Source organism: Mya arenaria, chromosome 8 (assembly GCF_026914265.1).
Source record: "Mya arenaria isolate MELC-2E11 chromosome 8, ASM2691426v1".
NCBI classification, from domain to species: Eukaryota; Metazoa; Mollusca; class Bivalvia; order Myida; family Myidae; genus Mya; species Mya arenaria.
The window spans coordinates 42,243,428-42,267,646 of NC_069129.1; the positions used below are offsets into that span (position 1 = coordinate 42,243,428).

At 36.0% G+C, this 24,219-nt stretch overlaps 1 protein-coding gene across 2 annotated transcripts; it reads left to right on the forward strand.

Moving 5' to 3' along the window:
- The first annotated feature begins 486 nt into the window (after nucleotides 1–486).
- LOC128243522 (hemocyte protein-glutamine gamma-glutamyltransferase-like) lies at nucleotides 487–22,639 on the forward strand. 2 transcript variants are annotated; one of them, XM_052961339.1, is made up of 16 exons: nucleotides 487–640; nucleotides 6,962–7,153; nucleotides 10,300–10,530; nucleotides 12,005–12,262; nucleotides 12,974–13,098; nucleotides 14,027–14,134; nucleotides 14,353–14,527; nucleotides 14,946–15,084; nucleotides 16,575–16,678; nucleotides 17,053–17,215; nucleotides 18,539–18,666; nucleotides 18,852–18,931; nucleotides 19,348–19,546; nucleotides 19,839–19,999; nucleotides 20,809–20,945; nucleotides 21,691–22,639. In XM_052961339.1, exons 2-16 carry the CDS (start codon nucleotides 6,991–6,993, stop codon nucleotides 21,827–21,829), a joined length of 2,310 nt encoding a protein of 769 aa, XP_052817299.1. In that variant the 5' UTR covers nucleotides 487–640; nucleotides 6,962–6,990; the 3' UTR covers nucleotides 21,830–22,639. The 2 variants fall into 2 exon arrangements, with proteins under 2 accessions (XP_052817299.1, XP_052817300.1); XM_052961340.1 differs by lacking the exon at nucleotides 487–640 and adding an exon at nucleotides 4,975–5,128.
- The last annotated feature ends 1,580 nt before the right edge of the window (nucleotides 22,640–24,219 follow it).

The following is a 24,219-nucleotide window of genomic DNA, read 5'->3' on the forward strand; positions in this document are numbered from 1 at the left end:
GGACTCGCTATCATCAACAATGGATTCTTAACAGATTGCTTTTTCGAAGCAAACTCGAATGATCATGATATTTTAATTTCCCGCAACCATCAATACTGTGTCACCTTTCCGATTAATGTCGTCGAACCAATTTTGTTTTCTAAATTGAATTATTCGCGTTTATATATGGACTAATTATTTCCCGCGACCACCAAAAATAAGTCACACTACCAACAATTATGTATTAATACCAACTTGCTTTTGTGAAGCGCATTTTTCGCGTAGGGTCAGAGTTGGCCCCAGACCTGCATCGTTTGTTTATAAAATCATAATCCACCGTCAAAATGAAAACTTCAATTAGCTTCTTGGCTAGGTGCGGTAATAGATCATATGTATCTATTTATCCACCAGCGACAAGGAGTTGTCAATTAAGGTATTTAACTAAGTTAAGATTATGCCTTATGAGTTAAATATTTCTGCCATGTTTATTTTTCAAACAAGTAGGTGGATATATAAACGATCAACCACTATCTTTCTTCTCTGTAAAGTGCATGTGCGTGCGAATTTGTTAAAATTCACCGACGGACATTAAAGGTGCGGATTGTCGGTGGGTATTCATACGTGCTTAAGATTTCAGGACTACAGTTGACATCTATTTGAGGTAAGAATTCTATATTTTCTTAAATAGTTTGGAAAGAAATGGCTATAAGAATATGAAATTAAATTTGTTGCATATAATAAATTGAATTTATATATAAATTTTATGTGAACAGTTAAATTTAAAAGTATTTGATGAATTAGTTTTTGACCATTGTATGCATTTTATTGTTGCATTTTGTGAAAATTGAATACGCACCGAGGTACATAGACAAAACGTAAAAGAATTTTAAGTTGAAAGGTACATTGTTATCGTATTAAATGGAGAAAAGTTTTAACATATCAGATGACAGTTTTGAGTTTGAAATGTTTGTCTAAGATAGCTGAGATACATAAACCAGTTCACTTGACTTGGTATCCTACATTCGTTTCGGGTCTGAAAATGTTACATAAGACATTTCACACACAGATCAATTAGTTTAAGAATTTGTCGGAACACGTCAAACAGTTACGAAGTCGTTCAATTTTAGGTTGCTAAGCGTGTGAAAACCGTACATTTTAAAATGTTCAAAAATGTTGAACAGAGTGAACTGAACCTTCGCTGTCCATGCAATAATATTAGTATAACGTTCACTTATAAACGCGTTCACGTACACACACGTTTATTTCCAACTTCTTTTGTAAAAAGGAGTAAAGTTATTCCACTCTTATAGAAACCTAAAGAAACACAAGATGCTTCATGGCGTGCATGCAATTTATATATGATATATGTGAGTGATTGCGAAATACTGCGTGATGTTGCACTTGCACGTGTAGCTTTCCGTATAGGTAAAGGTCGCACGTTGAGCGTCGTTTGAGAATCTCTCTCAGAACGAGATCTTCCCGTATAAGTGAAGGTTGCATGTTGAGCGTCGTTTGTGAATCTCTCTCCGAACGTGAAGCTTCCTGTATAAGTAATGCTAGCACGTTGAGCCTCTATTGGTTTATTAATCTCTCTCTGTACGTGTAGCTTTCCGTAAAAGTAAAGGTTGCAGGTTGACCGTCGTTTGTGAATCTCTCTCCGAACGTGAAGCTTCCTGTATAAGTAATGCTAGCACGTTGAGCCTCTATTGGTTTATTAATCTCTCTCTGTACGTGTATCTTTCCGTATAAGTAAAAGTTGCACGTTGAACGTCGTTTGTGAATCACTCTCAATACGTGCAGCTTTTCGTATAAATAAGGTTTGCTCGCCGAGCATCATATCTTAATATTTCTCTGTAAGTGCAGCTTTCCGCTTAAGTTAAGGTTGTATGTTAAGCATCGTTTGTGAATTTCTCTCTGAACGAGTAGCCTCCCATAGAAGTAAAGGTTGCACGTTGAGCCTCTTTTGGGAATCACTCTCCGAACGTGTAGCTTTCCATATAAGTAAAGGTTGCACGTTGAGCCTCTTTTGGGAATCACTCTCCGAACGTGTAGCTTTCCATATAAGTAAAGGTTGCACGTTGAGCCTCTTTTGGGAATCACTCTCCGAACGTGTAGCTTTCCATATAAGTAAAGGTTGCACGTTGAGCCTCTTTTGGGAATCACTCTCCGAACGTATAGCTTTCCATATAAGTAAAGGTTGCACGTTGAGCCTCTTTTGGGAATCACTCTCCGAACGTGTAGCTTTCCATATAAGTAAAGGTTGCACGTTGAGCCTCTTTTGTGAATCAATCTCTGAACGTGTAGCTTTCCATATAAGTAAAGGTTGCACGTTGAGCCTCTTTTGTGAATCACTCTCCGAACGTGTAGCTTTCCCTAGAAGTAAAGATGCACGTTAGCGTTGTTTGTGAAACTATCTCTGATTGTAGACGGGCTATGATGAATCTCCTATATATCCCATATTGGGACTATTACTTCAAGTACCATAGTAAAGGAATTGCACAGGAGGATTGAAATAGTGTCCTCTCGACCGCTACAAAACTGGTAGTCGGAGTAATATTATATATATCATACCACATACTTACAGTAAGTAGTAAGTGAGATTATACATTCTTTCCATTACTTATATAGTCCCACTTTACAGATACCTGTATTACGTTCATGGGATTATATAAGTTATGGAAATAATATAAAGTCTCACTCACTATTAACTGTAAGTATGTGGTATGATTGTGAATCTCTCTTTGTACAGCTTCCCTTACATATCATGGTTGCACGTTGACCATCTTGTGTGAAGCCCTCTCTGTAGGTGTATCTTTCTGTTAAGTTCGAATTTAGCGTCGTTTGTGAATCTCTTTTTGTACGTGTAGCTTGCCGTCAAGTTGGACTTGAGCGTCGTTTGTGAATCTCTTTATGTACGTGTAGCTTGCCGTCAAGTTGGACTTGAGCGTCGTTTGTGAATCTCTTTATGTACGTGTAGCTTGCCGTCAAGATGGACTTGAACGTCGTTTGTGAATCTCTTTATGTACGTGTAGCTTGCCGTCAAGATGGACTTGAACGTCGTTTGTGAATCTCTTTATGTACGTGTAGCTTGCCGTCAAGTTGGACTTGAGCGTCGTTTGTGAATCTCTTTATGTACGTGTAGCTTGCCGTCAAGGTGGACTTGAACGTCGTTTGTGAATCTCTTTATGTACGTGTAGCTTGCCGTCAAGATGGACTTGAACGTCGTTTGTGAATCTCTTTATGTACGTGTAGCTTGCCGTCAAGATGGACTTGAACGTCGTTTGTGAATCTCTTTATGTACGTGTAGCTTGCCGTCAAGATGGACTTAAACGTCGTTTGTGAATCTCTTTATGTACGTGTAGCTTGCCGTCAAGTTGGACTTGAGCGTCGTTTGTGTTTGTTGCCAAAACTATCGTTGCGTTGGAAGTGGGGTTATGTACCAATTTTGTTCTATTGTAATAAGTCAGGGCTGACCTCATCGATCCAATAAACTGAATATATACGTATTTAAAAATGAAACAAAAACAAATCGAGAACATAAGTGATATATGGAAAACAAATTAGAATATTAATGGGATTTGTTTCTAGAATAACTATAACGAGTAGGATTAGGCTTAGGGTTAGTGCTTGATTTCAATCAGATCATTTAAGTAATGCAAAAAAACATTCCTGATATGACCTCTACCATTCTAGAATAGCAAATTTGGCTTTAACAAACATTAAGCAGCGTATTTTAAATAGCATGCTTTATTTTGTTGCGTGCAACTACACAACAACTTTATTTGTATTGTATGCAAGCTTGAAATATAACAATAATTAGCAGGTCAGGGTTTAACGATGTTTCAATGTTTCAAGTGAGATCAGAAATATAATATGCAACTGTTTGCGTTCTTTCAAGATAACAAGTGGCGTTGATGTCGCATGCACTTAAGCCTTCCTTAACAAACGCATTCATTAAAAAGTGTACTCAAAACCACACCACAGTTTGAAGCGTGTGACAACTTTAAGGCCTTTGCATAGGAATTCTACTAAACTGCGCTTTGACTAGATGAATGAAAGATATAAATAAAAAAAAAATTGGTGTCACCCTTCCATGTATGTCCAGTATATTGTTCTGAAACATTCTTGACGGTATGAACAATGCAGTTATATGCCGGACATGCTTTATGTCACGGTAGCACCAACACTCTTCTTTTTTTTACTGAATCGTTGGGATCAGACTAGGTTGTTTTAAAAAGAGCATTTACACGAATAAGCCTGTCAAGTTCAGTGACACAGTAACACTTATACTCTCCTAATCCATATTTAACTGAGTCATACTTTTGGGCCATGCACTGTTTGATAGCAACATAATATCAACATCACCGATGTCCTCTTACCACATTGCTTCTTTCAAAGCATACTCGTATTGTTAGAAAATACTAATTTCCCGCCACCACTTATAATGTTTAACGCCTCTTTCACGAATATTCTCTTACAGGGTATGGTCATAAACTCATAATTCCCCGCTACGTTCAATAAAGTGTTAGGCTACCAACCACAATGTCCTCTTTCCCGCTTGATTTATTTTAAAGAATGCTCATATGGTCATGAAATGATAATTCCCGCTTCCATCAACAATGTCTTCTTACCAGGTTGCTTTGAATCATACTCGGATGCCATGACATTATCATTGCACGCTAACATCAATACTGTGTCATTTTACCAGTCAATGTCCTCGCAGCAATTGTGTTTTCTAAAAAGAATTATTCGCGTGTATGCATAAACTAATTATTCTCCGCGACCACCAAAAATAAGTCACACTACCACCAATAATGTATTTATACCGAGTTTCTTTTGTGAAGCGCATTTTTCGCGTAAGGTCAGAGTTTGCCCCAGGACCTGCATCGTGTGTTTATATAATCATAGCCCTCCATCGAAAGAAATACTTTAAATATCTCCTTGTCTTGTCTGGGTGTGAAAGCACAGTCAACATGCATCTATTTATCAACCAGTAACAAAGAATTGTGCGGTTTATATTCATGAAAAAAAGAAAAGTGCACGTGAGTGCAATCTTGTGAATATCACGGATGCACAGTCAAGGTAGAGATTGTCGTTGGGTATTCATACGCGCATAAGTTTTCAGGACTGCAGTTGACATCCATTTGAGGTAAGAAATCTATATTTTCCTAAATAATTCGAAAAGAAATGACTATAAGGAATATGGAATTAAATTTGTCACATAATAAATTAACTTATTAAAAAAGTATGTGAACAGTTAAATTTAAAGCTTTTTGATGGATTAGTTTTTTACTATTGTGTATGTTTTGTTTGTTTCATATTGTGAGTATTAAATACGCACTGAGTTACGGAGACATAAATTAAAAATGCAATTTTATTAAAGGTGAAAGGTGCATTATTATCGTATTTAACGGAGAATAATTTTAACATATCAATTTTGAGTTTGAAATGTTTGTCTAAGATACTCAAATACATAAACCAGTTCACTTGATTGGTAACCTGCATTAATTTCAGATCTGAAAATGTTACATAAGGTATTTAATACACTAATCAGTTAGTTTCGGAATTGTCGGAACACGTCAAACAGTTTCGAAATCTGTTAAATTTTAAATTGCATAGCGTGCAAAAGTCATAGGTTTTAAAAGGTTCAGTAAACATCGTGAAACTTCGTAATGCATGCAATAATATAAATATACAGTTAAACTATGAACGCGTACACGTAATCACAAGTTTATCTCCAACTTTGTTTTATAAAAAAAGTAAAGTTATTTCATTCATGCTGCATGGCGTGCATGGAATGTAGACATGATTTATGTAAATGGTTGCGAAACACTGCGTGCTCATGTACTTGAACGTGCAGCGACCCGTATAAGACAAGGATGCACGATGAGCCTCGTTTGTGAATCTCTCTCCATGCGTGCAGCTTTCCGTATAAGAACAAGTTGCACGTTGGTTGATCACTCTCAGTTCAGCTTCCCGTACATGTAAAGGTTGCACGCTGAGCATTATTTGTGAAGTTCACTCTGAGTGTGTAACTTTCCATATAAGTATGCGTTGCACGTTAAGTGTCTTTTGTGAATCTCTCGCCATACGTGCAGCTTTCCTTATAAGAACAAGTTGCACGTTGAGCATTGTTTGTAAATCTCTCTCTGAACGTGTAGCTTACCGTATAGGTAAAGGTTGCACGTTAAGCGTCGTTTGTGAATGTCTCTCTGAACGTGTATCTTTCCGTTAAGTTAGACTTGAGCGTCTTTTGTGAATGTTTCTTTGCACGTTTTGTTTGCCGTTATGGTTGTACGTGAAGCTTGTCGTTCAGTTGAACTTGAGTGTCAATTGTGAATCTCACTCTATGAACGTATATCTTTCCGTTAAGTTGGACTTGGGCGTCAATTGTGAATCTCTCTCTGAACGTGTAGCTTTCCGTAAATATGGACTTGAACGTCGTTTGTGAATCTCTCCTTGTATTTGTAGCTTGACGTTCAAATGGTTTTTAGCGTTGTTTGTGAATCTCTCTTTGTATGTGTAGCTTGACGTTCAGATGGATTTTAGCGTCGTTTGTGAATCTCTCTTTATATGTGTAGCTTGACGTTCAGATGGATTTAAGCGTTGTTTGTGAATCTCTCTTTGTATGTGTATCGTTCCGTTAAGTTAGACTTGAGCGTCGTTTTTGAATCTCTCTTTGTTCTCTCTGTGTGCGTGTAGCTTGACGTTACGTTCGACTTGAGTACATTTTGTGAATTTCTCTTAATAACAAATATATACTTAAAATAAGTTATTACAGATTACTTCTCATCATACACTCAAGTATACCTTTATGCACTGTACATATGTACGGAGAGGTTAAAACGGTTTAATATGTAACGATGTTTGACCAACAGTTAATTTCAGCAATGATCAGATAAAACAGAGTCGCAAAGACATCTAACGTTCGAACATAATGTCTTTTGAGCTCTTAAATCAACTATGTTTCTGATTATTTCAGTATTTAAAACCCGGTCGGAAACACCCCGAATGTTTTCATACAGGAGAAGAAGGCGCTTCGCCCTCTCGTCGGGCCGCTCGAAACCATGGATGGAGACCCCCTCGTATTCGTCGTCAAGGTTTCGTCTGAGAACTTTGAATGGGAAGAACGTTTGGGTGTGCTCAACTCAGCAACAGCAACAGAGTAACGAAGGTAAGGCCTAGAAAAAAAATGTTTGGTTAGGGTAACATCCTTTTCAAAAATAGGTAGGGTAGGTAGGCTTTTTTGTTTTTGTTTTATTAGATTTATATAAGAAGGTCATTTTTTTATTCAAGCGGAATGGTGTTAAAGCTATCTTCTGTACAAGCATTTAAAGTTTTAAACTACATATTGAATTATTTTTTTTTATATTTTATTTTAGTTTTTCATTTTTTTTTTCAAACTGACTATAAAAACGGTAGGGTCGGCGCCTAATCCGTAGGTAGGGTCGGGTTACCCGAACCAAATGTATTTTTTATTAGGCCTAACCATGTTGAGGATATACTCATAATATACAAAACTGAGTTATGTATTTCCAACCACGGTGTAAACATATTTTAATATGTTTTTCCATTTCTTAACATATGCTCGAGTTTAATTTTAGGAAATATCCAAAAGAGAAGACACACTTAATTTAGGAGATGTAGTACAGAAATGTGTTTCTGATAATTGACCCATGTCAATCTATAAAATACATTTACATACAATACGGAACAACTCTGGACAAATTCATATTTGATCACCACAACACTCTTGTTTGATTATCAAAACAAATAGGATTGATTACGTCTAGCATTCTTATTCAGATGCAAGCTTTGAACTAGTTTTGTTTTAAAGACCCATTTATTGACACTGTTCTTAAGTGCTAACGACCAAATCATCTTACCATCTAACAAGAAGTTTAGATCGTGTCAGTTTTTACAGGAATATCTATGAAATAAAATTAAAACTAAAATATGTGTCTGATCCATAAAGTGACAACTGCCCCTTTTAAACACGCATAATACAGAAAATATGGGCATATAAAGTCATAAAGTATATATACACATAGAGACCACTCTAAAGCAGATCAGAAAAGAGAAGAAAAAAAAACATTTCAGTTCGCAAAGTAAATGTTTTTTTCAAGTCACAGGATCTTTTAAGCTCTTGTTATATGATAAGCGTAATAGATTGTAGTTTTAAAACCAAATTATTATTTGCATAAATATTAGAAATATTCTAGTCATGTACAGTACACTTATCAAATTTGATAGCTTTTATATTCTATCATTTATATCTCGTATTCGACAAAATTTAAGCATAATTACATTTCGAGCAGGATTGATAAATTTAGACAACGTTGTTTATAAAGTTTTTTGCTCTTTTCTTCCGGGCTGTTTGCTTTAATGGATAATTTGCTGTTCAATTTGTATAAGCAAGTTTAGAATGCTGACGGCAAGGCTGAATGCAGTCTTGTGCGGTTTTCACATTAGGCTAGAGTTACAAAACAAGTCGTTGTAGAAATTATTGCTGAGTTTACAATTACATTTTATCGTTCATTCAAATTTGTGTTTTGGGTGGAACACATCAAGTGGTATTTGATAACAAAATAAACATTCAAAAGTATGCACTTATTGGTTTCCTGATAAGTGTCATAAAACTCTCGTAAGCTATGCAAGGGTTTTCTTAACGTCTGCAGCTAATAATGTATGAAATTAAATACCTTTCTTTATGTCAACAACTGTTCCCTATTTGTTCGTTCCGTATGCAATAAAACAGTAATGCTTGTCTTGCAGAAATGTGTGTTATTTGAGTTGAAATTTTAATGCATAATAAAAAATAAAAAACGATTATGATCGAAAAGTTTTAATTTTCATATTCTTATTTCTTAACAATCCTTTGCACATACTTTTTCTTAACTACCCCTTTTCACATGCTTGTTTCTTACCTACCCGTTCCCATTCTTATCTCTTCAATAACCATTTCATATTTTTATTTCTTTACTTTCTTTCTTTTTGCTTTACTTCCTTTTTTCAGATTTTTATTTCAAAAGTATATTTTTTACATGCTAATTTCCTATATACATCTTCCTCATTATTTTTTCTTTACTAAACGTTTCACTTTCTATATATAGCATGTTTCTACCTTTTACATATTCTGATTGCTTTACTACATTTAACACATCATTTCATCTTAACTACCTTTTTCACACTCTGATTTCTTAACTATTACTTTCACATTCTTATTTGTTAACTTCATAAAGGATATTTTGAAGACTTCACTATCTTTTACACTTTCTAATTTCTTAAAGGGGCTGTCTCACGTATGATAAAATAGCGGAAAAAAAACAGAAAATTGTCGAAAACTGACATAAACTTGGCATCGATGTGTGCAAAGCATTGAAACTTAGTATCTGAAGTACCTCATAGTTTAAAATTTATTTAAGTTTAACAGTTATTTGGTATTTTTCTATTAAAAAAGATTACTGGGTATGTCTACCAGGTAGAATTCATTCATTATGCGTGATTGGCTAGTCGGTGTAATCACGTGATATTAACGAGGTGGGTGTGTAGCTTTATTATGTCACCCGATTAGCATAAGCCTATGTAGCTCAGTGAATAAGATGCTAGACTTCAATTTTGGCGACGACGGTTCGAACCCGGTCTCCGACACAATTTTTATTTTACTTTTTTTTTTACAATTATGATAACAAAGCATAACACATTCTTTTGCATTATTGACCTGAGATTCGTTATAGATTTTTTTTTGGTGCCAATCTCTGACACAGTCCCTTTAACGACCGATTTTCACATTTTTATTTTAACAACATTTAGTACATTCATTCATAACTCATTTTAAAACATTCTTAATTCTCGATTCCCTTTTTCACATTCTTATGTATTTCCATATTCATATTTCTTAACTACATTGAAAACAATTTTAGTCCTTAAGTACATTCTTTTATCTTTACTAGATTAAGCGCATTCCTAGGTCTTAGCTACTTTTTTTTAACACATTATTATTTCTTAACTTAATTAAGTTTATCAGTATGTCTATGTATCTCACTAATTCTGGTGTTATTTTTCTAAAAAGCAATGCGGTAATTCCTCTTATTACGCAATAGTTTTATGTAATAATCTTTCGACATTCAATGCTGCCGTTTTCATTAATACCGCTTCAGTTTTTCAGATTTTCCATCTACGATTAATCTTACACTAAAACCAAAAACATAAAGGGAACATGTAATTTTAATCGCCTTTTTACTTTCACAATGACGTTTTCCAATCAGATTGCAGGAAATTCAAGTTTTTTAGAACAAATTATTTACTTCATTTTTTCAGAGGATAAAGATTTTGCCGACCCAAACGTGCTTCAAGTGAGAGAGGTCGACCTTGACATTCGTCACAATGCGCATGTGCACCACACAAACGAGTTCGACATCACCGATTCGCGCGTATACGATACCAGGGAGGTCCTGGTCATACGGCGTGGTCAGACGTTTCTTGCCCACGTGACCTTTAGCCGCGCTTTTGATCCGACGAAAGACGACTTGAGACTAGTGTTCGAATATGGTATGCCTTTAAAGAATATACAGATATAACAATGGTCATAAACCGTTTAAAATGTACCAAGATCAAGTTAAATATCAAGTAGCAGAAATATGTAAGCATTATCCATTTGTTAAAACAGCAGAATAGTTCCGGAAAATAATAAATATCCATTCTAATGTTATTACATTTTATATTAAACATGCTAGTTTCACTATTTGAAACAGTAAAGACGGGATAGATATAGTGCGGCATTGTTCTTGTGAAAAATATCAAAGGTTCGCGATGCTCAAACCAATGGCCACTTTGGTGAGAGTCAAAATTATCAAGATATAATTTATCCACTACACCATCAATGACAACAAGATAATGCAACATAAAACCTACCCACTCAGATCTTCGTTGAGATCAATATTGAACTACACTACCAATGACATTGAAGCTATCCACTACACTGTCAATGACAAGTCTAGAACGTATCCACTACACTATCAATGACAACTCTATAACTTATCCACTACACTATCAATGACAACTCTATAACTTATCCACTACACTATCAATGACAACTCTATAACTTATCCACTACACTATCAATGACAACTCTATAACTTATCCACCATAGTGTCCATGACAAGCCTAGAGCTTATCCACTACATTATCAAAGACAAGTACAGATCTTATCCACTAAACTATCAATGGCAACTTATCCACTACAATAGCAATGACACCTCTAGAACTTATCCACTACACTATCAAGAACAAGTCTTGAACCTATCCACTACACTATCAATGACATGTTACTACACTATCAATAACAAGTCTTGAACTTATCCACTACACTATCAATAACAAGTCTAGAACCTATCCACTACACTATCAATGACAAGTCTATAACTTATCCACTACACTATCAATGACAACTCTATAACTTATCCACTACACTATCAATGACAACTCTATAACTTATCCACTACACTATCAATGACAACTCTATAACTTATCCACCATAGTGTCCATGACAAGCCTAGAGCTTATCCACTACATTATCAAAGACAAGTACAGATCTTATCCACTAAACTATCAATGGCAACTTATCCACTACAATAGCAATGACACCTCTAGAACTTATCCACTACACTATCAAGAACAAGTCTTGAACCTATCCACTACACTATCAATGACATGTTACTACACTATCAATAACAAGTCTTGAACTTATCCACTACACTATCAATAACAAGTCTAGAACCTATCCACTACACTATCAATGACAAGTCTAGAACTTATCCACCATAGTGTCCATGACAAGTCTAGAACCTATCCACTACACTATCAATGACAAGCCTAGAACTTATCCACAACACTATCATTGACAAGTTAAGAACTTATCCACTACACCATCAATCATAAGACAAGAATTTATTCTATGCACAATCAATGAAAAGTCTAGAACTTATCCACTACACTAGCAATGACAATGGCATTCTTATTCCAGGCAAAAGTCCCGTAGCATCAAAAGGGACACGAGTTGAACTCATTTTGTCGGATAAAGATGTGACGAACGAATGGGGAGCTTGGATCGAGTCCAGTAAAGACGCGTTGACATCACTTCGAATAATGACGCCGCCGAAATTGGTCATCGGAAAATGGAAACTGAAAATTGACGTAATCAAACGCGAGGACACAAAACAGACAACATATAGATACGTGCACAAGGACCCAATCTATATTCTATTCAATCCCTGGTGCAAAGGCAAGAGATCGTTAGATTTTAACATCATTATTTTAACTGATGAGTGTTTACCACACTAAGAACAACGGCTGATTTTTGCCGTGTCGGGTATAAATACGCTACCAAGCCATAATGTAACGGAAAAACTCATCCACGTTATTCATGCATTTCTTAATATTTAACACAGCCATGACCAGTTTCTTTGCTCAAACCTCGCCCGCGTTTCAAGACATTGGCTCACGTGACGAGGAACACGAGTTTGTTTAGAAAATAGTTTGGTGAGGTACAAAATATGTCTTAGTCATGATCTTGTTTTCAATGTATATACATGAGAAGTTTTTGTTTACAAACAAAGACCGATCGTTTCTAAAGGATTTAAAAGATATGATTCGAAACCAAGAAACCAGTAAAACCATAACTCGTTCCGAGGGGTTATATGTCTATTGTATGGTATTTGTTTGGCATTGATACTTTCAACATGGTCGTGGCTAACTTTCAGGCTGGTTGCTTCCATAGTTATTTTAACTTGAATGATATCTGAGGCCATAATTATGAACATTATCAATTCAGAGTCTATACTGGATATGGAAACCAGTAAAGAAATCGACCATTACATTGTCGTTCAGAGGGGTTATGTGTCTCGTTTTTTGGCATTGATCCTTTCGTCATGATCGGCTGCCAGTTTCAATGTTTTAAAATTTTACACTTCAATGATGCCCAAATATGTTGCAGACGACACGGTATACATGAGTGACGAAAGCGGTAAACTGCTTGGGGAGTACATACTGAACGAAACGGGGAAAATATACGTGGGAAACAGCAAGAAAATATCTCCAAGAATGTGGGTGTTTGGTCAGGTAAGAAAACTCTATTCGAAAAAGTGAAAGAAGTTTGATCACTGTGTAAGTATTTAACCGTATTTCAACATTAATAATCAGGCCCCAATTTCTCGAAACTTCTTAAGTCTCTTATAACAGGATTAAGCTTAAACCACTAGTTTTTGTCTTTCAATATTTTGCGTTTTATATACTCAATCAAATGTTTTAATATTTAAGAAAGGAATTATCGTTACGATTATCACAATACACCATTTCTCATTTATAAAAAATCACTTTAAGTATGTATTTTTGCTAATTGAAATAAGAGGCTTAAGCCGATTAGGCTTAAGAAGTTTCGAGAAATTGGGGCCAGATCCCCACAACTATATGTTCCAATACCGCACATAAAATTTAAGGGTTGCCTATTATAAACATATATCAGTTTTACACAGTCAAATAAGTTTTAAATCTCGTAGTGTATAACAGAATGACGCGAACATGGAACATATCTTCACTGTGAATACCAGTCCCGATTAAAATACCTACGCTTAAGAACGTTCTTGAAAAAATATCCTTCGGATACACAGAACACAAGGTTCCAACTTAGCAAAATCAGCCTCCATTGATCAAAACGTACTGGTCTTAGCTGCAACCCTATATTCGGCACGTACATGTTTTTGTAGCACCTTTCGTGTTTGGAGTTGACATTTTAATACATGTAGCGAAATAATTACCAAAATTGTTAAAAAACCCCAATGCTTGAACAAAAATCTTCTTATCGACGCATAAGAACTTTATAATAGCCTTTACATGTTTGTTAATACATTTATTTGCAATATAAAGGCAGTGTCATGTTCTTTCTTGACCAGATAAGACTCATTGACCAAGCAAAGAGCAACCAATGGTCATCAACAAAACATTATCCTCCCCGGGGAATTCCATGGTTAAATTTTTTCTACGTTACCAGTTTACAGGTGATGTGCTTGATTGTGCATTGGATCTTCTTGACCAAGCAGAAATAAAGGACCAGGCGAGGCACAACCCCGTCGTTATCGCAAGAAAACTTTCAGCTCTGGTTAGTTTAGCTTGTTTTTTTGGTATTTTGCTTTAAAACCAATCGCATTGTTGTTATTTTTCACGAAAACTTATCAATTCGATGAAAACCAATTATCAAATGGATTAACATTATCGATTATCGTCGATATGCGTTGCTGTTCGGCAATTATTCGATTATATTCGATCATCGTGCCATCATTCCGTCACATATGTACTGTATGCTTGATGTACCTGTAGGTGAATTCCTCCGACGACAACGGTGTGCTTACAGGAAACTGGAGTGGGGACTATTCGAGCGGCACCTCGCCGCTGGAGTGGACAGGAAGTACCGCCATCTTGGAACAGTACTACCGCAACAAAAAGCCCGTCCGATACGGACAGTGCTGGGTATTCTCCGGAGTCCTTACTTCCGGTAACTTGTCCTGTGATTTAGCGATGGCGGGGGCAGTACCCATTTCCTGTCTAAAACACATATTCCAACCATACAGTTATGTCGAATTTCGAAAAGAACAATGTCAATAATATACTAGAATGTCAATAATATACTAGAATGTCAATACTAGAATGTCAATAATATACTAGAATGTCAATATTATACTAGAATGCATACTTTCAGAATCATTTTCCCGAAAACATTAAAACTGGCCAAACAGTACCTTATACGGAGAAAAGATAACGCCTCGTAATGCCGTATCCTAGATTCGCTCTTGCTGACTAAAATTAACATCTAGTAATTCATACAACAAATGAAGACCTTTTTTTCTGACATTGTAAAAATTCAAATGGTCTGTGTATGTTAACGCCAATATGAACAATTTCTTTCCCTGCAGTATGCCGAGCCTTAGGCATCCCGGCGCGGAGTGTGACCAATTTTTCGTCTGCACACGACACCGACGGGAGCATCTCCATCGACAAACACTTTAACACCGACGGTGAACCACTCGAAGATTACAACAGTGACTCTGTCTGGTAGGTATAAACACGATAATGGGACACCCTAGTGTTCAACGGTAGAGATCGTGGTGTTTAAGATGAATCCAAAAGGTGTGATTTACCCATAACTTTTAGGACATAACGCGAGACTGCTTCAGATCAACGGTTTATCAGCGGTATTTACAAAGATAAGCCAATAACCTGTTTTCATATTTAAACCTGTTCCAGATTCTAAATTTGCTAAGAGAAATAACTCTCCTTTATTCCTCATTGAAAGAATTAACAGTCCTTTAGTGGTGGACCTATCAAACCTATTGTCTTCATAATAAAACAACCCAATCCTCCTTTTTGGGACAAAAACAGTCCAATCGTTCTTATGGAAACAATAGCATTCCTATCGTTCTCATTAAAACAAATAACTGTCCTATCGTTCTTAGTGATAAAATAGTAGTCAAATCGACCTCATTGAAACAAAAGGCAGTGCTATCGTTCTCATTAAAACAATCATATTGTCTTCATTGAAACAAATAACAATCCTGTCGTTCTTAAAGCTTAAAGGTTCTTTTTTATTTTTGTCTTGGAAAGAGCAATTTTTTTGCGTAAATATCTGCAAACCAATGATATTAGACTGCTGACAAAAGATCAGATCGCAGAATTTCATATTTCCGTTCGAAAATTAATGTTTTATGGCTTAAACCGTACTAACGGTTTAAGAACAAAGCATAAAACATCCAGTTTTTAACTTAGATATTTAAATCTGCGATCTATTTTTGTCAGCAGTCTTATATAACTGGTTTCAATGCATTTTCGCAAAAAATGGCTCTTTCCAAGACAAAAAATAGTTGTCAAAACGTTAAATCTGTGAGAGTGCAGCTTTAATATAGCCATAGCATTCCTTTTTACCTCTTTGGAGCAAATACCTGTCCTGTCCTTCTCATTAAAAATAGCAGTCCTAATGACCTCATGGGAAGCATTCTTATCGTCCTTGCTTGAGGAAACATCCGTAAAAAAAAGATTATAGATCATTGTATTGCACTTAGCAATATCCATTGCCTTTATAAACAAGATGTACCCTAGATGGCTTGTGACGGTATCTGTCGGTTATCGAATTCACTGACATATCTTTATGCAGGTGCTAGTACTGTTGACCTGGTTTTATTCATATTGTTCAGTAAAAAGTGTTTTTGGTTCTAATTACCATAATTAAGTAATTTGGTTAAAAAGACCTAAAACGCCTCCCAAGAGCACCATAGCAAAAAGATCCTGCATACATTTATTGGTCTAGCATCGTATAAAACACTTTATAAATTGACTTAATTTTGCTTGTTTTCCACAGTCGTCAAAATGAAAATGCAGCATTTAACGTGACTTTGTCTTCGATTTTTAAATATCGTGCGTTTTTTGAGAACACAGTTTTTAATTTTGACGAATGCTCAAATTATCGTCATTCCATTATTCTGTTTACAACAAGACGAACATACGAACGTGGCATAAGCTTATTACAATGTTGACTTTATGTGTTACAGGAACTTCCACGTGTGGAATGACGTGTGGATGGCGCGTCCGGACCTCCCTTCCGGATATGGCGGGTGGCAAGCTATCGATGCCACACCACAGGAAGCAAGCGATGGTGAGATTATCTTATTTTGGCAATCTTTTTTTATATCAGTCTATACAAAGAAAGAAAATGAATGCCATAAAATTGTGTTAACTCAGCGCGATGCCATATTGGAATTTTTGGGAGTAATTCCTGCCTTGTTGTGTTGCCTTATTTTAATATGACTGTAAACTGTAACAATTATTTCATGTAAAAGCCTTAATGTAAACAAGCTGCTTTTTATTACCACTAACGTAAGAAACCAAAGAACCTCGTGAGAGAAATCTTTCATTGTGAACAAGCTTTTGCTTTGAATCTATAGACTTTGCTTGAACATCTTTCACCCTTTCTATTAACAAGCATGTGAAAGTAATGTTCAAAGCTTACATTCGTTACTATATACTCAGGTGTATACTGTATGGGTCCGATGTCTCTGCGCGCTATTCGGGAAGGAAAAGTGAGCCTGCAGTACGACGGACCGTTTGTGTTTTCGGAGGTTAATGCGGACGAGGTCTACTGGGTAGTCGGAGAGGATGGATCCATGGAGAAACGGGGCATGAATAAAAATAAGTGAGACTGGGAAACATTGGTATATATGTTTATGCTTTTTTGAGATTGCCACAGTGACACGCGTAGAAAGGTTGCGGCACGTTACGTGTACTGGTACGGTAAGTGTGTTCTTTTTGTTCACTTCATCCCGAGCCCTTATCACTAATGTCTTGAATCTAAATTTCAGACTCTGACTCAGAAAAAGCAAGATTTTATTTTTGTTGTAAAAATGGTATTATATATAGGAGCAAAGATTCTACAAAATGCTAGTTGTCACAACAAAATATGTTTAACAGCCAGACACACATCTTTTGTCAAACTTAGTCATATTATATGTTGAAACATTAAATATATCGCTTTTCCCTGCCTGAGTCCTAAACTCAGTCTCAAGACGTTAGTGTAAACGGCGCAGCAGGTTGATATGGTCGTATACAGTCTGGTTGAACGACATCACTCAAACCGTTGTGAAGTAGTTAACAGAGTTAACAGATGCTGTTGCTGTCGGACTGACACTTTAGTCAATATCTTCGAAAGCTTCCTATGTCCAGGACACACGACACATGCCGACTAAATAAGTGTTTGTTTCCGGATTTACATTCCTGGGGATGCAATTAGATAAAACTGTGTCTTAATATCATTGTCACATCTCAAAACAGCGCCATTTGTTCTGGATGGATGTTTATCAGAGCACTCTATAGGCATTCATGCTTCTTTTCGATTCAAGAAATACCGAAAATATGTACACAGAAGGAAACAAAAACACAGTCAGAAAAACAACATGTCGGATGGCAATACATGTCTTGATTTCGTATGAAATCGTATACTTACAAAGAGTGTGAGCGACAAAGGTATTAGGAAACACCAATCTAGACATTGTGTAGTAACTCAGCCTGCATTTGTCCTTTGTTGGAACGCATAAGGGAAAGAAGACAAGCTTAAGGTTAACCATCGTGTATTGAGGCAGCGAGGATTTAATGCTGGCGTTCAGCCTCTATTGCTGGAAAGCATTAAATACAATGATTGTGAGCGGACGTTGCTCAATTGTGTAATGGTTCGGCGAGGGTATAATTATTACATACAACCTCAGTTCTAGTTTTGGTACGTTTATGAGTGCAATGTTTGTGGCCGGCCGACATGCTCGAGTAGAGGTCCGGCATTGTGTAAGGACTTTAAAAAGATAACAATTATTAAAGCTTTACTTTAGTCGTTTTTGCCTGTGTTGAAAAGCATATCAGTACAGCACAAAGAGTGAGATCGGTCCATGTAACAGACACAATCGTCTGAATGTCTAACATTGTGAAGCAATAAAGAGATGATAAAAAAGTTAATGTCATTTTTTTCTAGAGTTGGAAAGCATATCAGCACAAAGAGTGTGGCCGGTAGAAGCAACACGACACAATCGTCAAGAGATGGGAAATTGTGTAGCGATGTGGAGAGGGAAGATGTCACCGACCAGTACAAGTTTACGGAAGGTAAAATAGCTGACACAAACGATTGCTATGAACATTTGTGTCATTGAATAAGATAACAGTTTCATTTTCAATTTCCAAATATAATGAGATTGTCAGAGCTAATAGTTGCTCATGGACAGTACGACTGTGTATTGTATGATCATCAAAATTGAAAATGTTACAAAGTTGCCATTTTGCACGTGCAGGCTCGGAAGAGGAGCGTGCGGCTGTAAGGGAGGCAAACCTCCACTCCACGGTAGAGGGAATCTACCAAACCGCAGATGAGGTAAGACCGTCGCCGAAACTCGTAACTCAATCTGATATACTAAAAAGTGACGTAAAATGACGTTGGTTGGAGTCACATTTTCATTGGGTTAGTTTTCAGGACTTGACTTGATTCAAAGAAAAGTAAAAACTCAAATTATTGCCTTTACAATCCAGATATGTATATATGAAATTGTATATATCGATTACCGTCAAACGTGGCCACCTTTGGAAAAAGGTAAAAGTGGCTGCTTACTACAGGTGGCCACTAAGTCAAGGTTGGACTTTTCTGACACATTGTGAAAAAGATTTTTAATTTCATTTACATGTTAGTGTGAACTTATTTTAATCAAAGCGACACTATAAAGGTAACACAACAGTACTGTGCAGGTTATCCTAATTTATAAGTCTTCTTTCAATTCACGACTATCTATATAGGACGTGGAATTCCAAATCAACTATGACGTGGACACATTCATGGGCGAAGAAATCAAGGTGACCCTTACCGCGCGGAATAACAGCGCCGCCAATCGAACAGTGAAGGGCACCCTGGTTCTCGGCACCGCCTACTATACAGGCGTCTTCCACAAGGAGCTGCTGAAAGAGAAATTGGATGTGGTCCTGGAGCCTAACAAAGGTATTAAGGAACGTTCATGTATTTATTGATACTCTCACTAAAAGGGTCTCCAACGCGTTTCTATACTACCAATAATATTATCTACAAAAAGAAATGATTAAATAGTAAAGTGTATGAAAACCATTAAATTGACTTACTAACCCTAAAAGCAGGTGTAAATTACCACTAACAGAGATGTTAGTCATAGCAAAAATACTCATATTTCAGTGATTGTAAATGTTTTGATAATCTTCATATTAAAATAAAAGCTGTTTCGTCATTAATATAAAATATACGTTTCTTGTGTACTCAGAAAAGGAGCTAGAGTTCAAAGTCGACGCCGGAAGTTACCTTGAAAACCTCGTGGACCACTGTATGATCACCATCTCGTGTGTCTGTGTCATCCAGGAGACCAGACAACACTATATCGGCCGGGACGAGCTCAGGCTCAGGAAACCTTCGCTTACTGTAAAGGTAAAAACAAACAATTATTTTCAAAGTTTTTTTCATTTAATTTCAGGCATCCATACAGTTATTTTCTTATTTATATGCTTTACCCTTTGATCTGGCGTCATGTATATTTATTTATTAAATTAAAATTATCAACGATGATAAAGGGTATTTCATAATGCATAGTGTGTGGATTTTTTAAAGCGAATTAAACTTGGTTCTGTTCTGTTCAAAAGTATAGGATTATATATTCATGCATACCGGACGCGTTTTTTCCGGTCATGTGACCGGTGCTGGAAAAACTCGTCTTTCACTCCCCCCCCCCCATGTAAGATGAGTCACGCACAACAACGCGCTTCTTCTTATTTCTTTTATTGTATGGTTTATGAAAAGGATATTATGCAATTTCAATAAAGCGCAATCAAAAATATAAGTATACAATACTTTTAACTTAAATTGAAAAAAAAAATCATAAAAGCGCAATTTGTTTCAGGAACTATTTGACGTCGGAAACACATGAAAGATACTTATATCATGCAGGGTGTGTTTTTAGACTGCGAATCGAATAGAAATTAGTCCAAAATTTCACAAACAGTTTCGTTCATTAAAATTGTTGTTCGTCTCGATTATGGAAGTTTTTACCAAGGACGATATTTATGGGCAATTAAAGCAAACTTGACGTGGTGGAATCTGTCGCTTGCTCTAAAGGTCATGGCTTCGAACACATTAATAGTCACGTTGCCTTTTAAAACAGACACAAGCAGCAAAATGCCTTTCTATAGATAGTGATGACTGTCAATACATCATTAAAGCGTTGATTTGGTCTAACACAGGCACCAGAGTCTGCTGGCAATGGGCAAAGTTTCAAGGTAGATGTTTCGTTTGAGAACAAACTTCCAGTTCCGCTCACCAAATGCGAGCTGCGTGTGGAGGGACCTGGGCTGCAGAAACCAATCATCCACAAGCAAGCGTGAGTTGGAAATGTTTATATGGAGGTTACGCGAGACATTTTAAATAATATTATTTATTTACTTAGCCCGTCTGATGTTGTTTCTTTGGAAATATAAAAGTGGAGGTGTTATGAAAGCAATGGGCCATTATTCTCTTCTGAGCTTCAGAAATTGTTATTCAAAATGTTACGATTATTTAATCAATCTATTCAAATTCACTTACACAAAAGACTAGATAAATATTATAAAATATGTTGTTTGTTTTACAATGGCAGAATCTCACCAAAATAAGTATTCTGATAACCGTTTTATAACGAAATTAAGATTTGTAGTTTCGAGTGTTGAGTCTAAGACAAACATAACATGAAGTTAGTAAATATGTGTCCTGAGGCCACGTTCGTGTAAAAACATTCTCGAAGTCAAGTCTTGACTAAGACTAAATAAAGCAAAAGAATCATATGTATTTTAATATTCAATAGTGATAAAAATTCAGATAATTTCATCATCAAAACGGCACCAAGTAATCATGGTCATGATTATCGTCGATGACGATTTAAGATAAGTATACGCAGCAATGACCACAAGTGGCTTAAACAAATGGCAATGATCATGTGAGATAATATGAACGAGCGTTTGCATCCGAGTTTATTTTTTCGTACATTATTTTCGTGGTATGGGCTTTAGTGGTTTTCGGAGAAATATATATCAGTATTAGATAATAGGTTGGATATAAACCATTCTCTAAACCTACTTTTCTTATTCCAGTGACGTAGGTGCCAAAGGGACGTTTATCGCGTCGTTTCAAATGACGCCGGTAAAGAGTGGTAAACGTGATGTTGTCGTCTATTTCAACAGCCGTCAGATCTCTGGCGTCACCGCATGCCACTCCGTCCAAGTGAAGTAGCAGCCTTCTGAGTTTGAACATTTCAGATGTGTTCTTAAAACACCGGTGTTATCATTTGTTAATCCGCTATTGTATTATTCTCATTCACTTTTGTTACAAGTTAGTTTTTTTTAAATTTTGTAGTGTGAAACCATGAAGTAAAATTTTGTGTAAGAACTCTGCTATGAGCGATTTGTGAAATGATAACTTTCTATACCGACCATTTAAAATTAATTCTACTTTAAACGTCATCACCTTAGGAGAAATAGGTAAAAAGCCTTCTAGATGAAGGGAAACATTCACCCAAATTTAAGTAAAGTAATAAAAAAACTTTTTTACTAAGGATAATAATTATAATAACAAAATGAGTCAAGACGTAGACTTTATTCATCAAAGGGTTCAGTATCTAGTACTATGTACATTCATATAATGTAGTTGTTGGATAAATTTGTATTCACGGACAAGTAGATCTACATTTCCGTTGTTTTCAAAATAGTAGTATACACTTTTCCATGTTGTAAGTGTTATGCAAGGTTATAAAATAGGAACTGTAGGCTGCACATAAACATATTTTAACACGCCCTTACCGTGTACCAAGCTTTTGTAGTATTCTGTTTAATAACTGCTGCCTTTTTTAACTTGTAAAACATGTATAATATTGTTTGAACATTTAATATTTTAAGTGGAATTTGAAGACGTCCATATATTTTATACACATGTTCAATGTTATGGTACCTTCTCATATTTTTTTATAAAAGTTTGTGTGTTTAAGCAGTATAATCCTAACAAATATATAATTTACAAAAATATGTCTCATGTTTTCTGCTCCACGGAAATGGTCGTTATGGTATAGATCTGTATGACATGCCTTTCATAATTCAAATTGACGAGTTCTGATGCAAGACATCAGATTCGCTTCTGAACTGGTTTTAAGCTTGTTATAATATGAATGAGGGTAAACATAAGTAAAGACATTCTAATAAATGATTGAAATAAGCAGGGATGACATTCATTGATAAATAACATATTAAACCAAGAGATTGCTACATTGTCAAAAACACGTTAAATAGGAAAGAGATCAATTAAAACATATATACCCCACAATCCGAATGGCGGCAAATAAGCTATTTTGCAGTGAATGTCTGCAGGGGATTCTAGGTCCGTGATCGCCTTCTTTTAGTTCCTTTGTCCTGTAATGGCTGCCTTATTTCCTAGTGTGATTGATCGCCTGGAAAACGGCCATTTCAGTAAACCAAGCATGTGGTGAACCGGTGTTTCTGATCGTTAATAATTCCGACAGGTATGCAAAAATGTACCGACTTTTCAAGCACAGTGTTTATCCTTGACAAAGGGAAATAACCTCTGCCTCTGACATTTGTTTCTATAAACGCATGCCATATATCGATCTTCAACATTACCCCACAATCGGCACGCCTGGTTTAAAACACTTGTACACCGAGCATTCGATATAGTCAAACAATCATCACGCCTGTGTTTTCATCCTTGTATCCCGAGAACTGCGACATAATACCATGATAGTTCAATGAATATGCAAAATAAATGTTCTTAGTTTTGCTTATTGCAAAATGCATTGTTCCCAGCATAGGCAATTTTCGAGTCACTTATTCACCCATGTGCTGCAGTTGTGTGTGATGTTTCAACAAAAAATCACATACGAAATCTTAAAAGTTTGAGAAAATAAGATGCATTTTACACCATTTTATCGAGTATTTGTAATTAATATTGACCTGCAGACACAAATATTATACGATATTGGGAGTTTTGCTGGAGTTTGAATCAGTTGGGTAAACTTCTTGCCTGCAGTATTACAAGAGGCCATAATGTGTTTAGGCATTTGTGAACTTTAACCGGTTAGAAAAACCGGTTAGAAAAACATAAACTCCATGTGCGACAGATAATCTTGCTTAGTTTTTAAAAAAATATAATGTTCGTGTAAAACAAACAGCAACTAAAAATAACATGTCAACGAAGCATACATCGACAATAATTTCAGTCAGTTTTGGTAATTACTACATATGTGTGTCATAGTAAACAAATTATATTATACATTTTTAGCAGGTTTCAAGTTATAGCTAGGCAATATAAATTTCAACCAAAAACCACATGTTGTCAACCGCTGAGAGTAACCGCTAAATAACTCACTGAGAGAGTGTCCGCTACGGCTTATACGCACGATACACCAGACATGTCGGAACAAGATTAAAACTCACAGGACTTGTATTGTTGCATGGCTGTACAACGTTCACTCCATGTAATAATTATAGACATGTCTGGTGTATCGTGCGTATAAATTAGTTTTTAGTACAAATGTAATTAACTGAATCAACCACCAGTTGGTTTACAATGTATTGAATTTAAAGCATACAATCTGTAAATCTATAAATCACTTC

What these genes read in the sequence shown, in the direction of transcription:
- LOC128243522 (XM_052961339.1), top strand. Translation starts at nt 6,991, where the DNA reads ATGTTTTCATACAGGAGAAGAAGGCGCTTCGCCCTCTCGTCGGGCCGC. An exon ending in ATTCAATCCCTGGTGCAAAG is followed by an intron (nt 12,263 to 12,973) that starts GCAAGAGATCGT and finishes AATATGTTGCAG; the next exon opens with ACGACACGGTATACATGAGT. An exon ending in CGGGGCATGAATAAAAATAA is followed by an intron (nt 17,216 to 18,538) that starts GTGAGACTGGGA and finishes ATTTTTTTCTAG; the next exon opens with AGTTGGAAAGCATATCAGCA.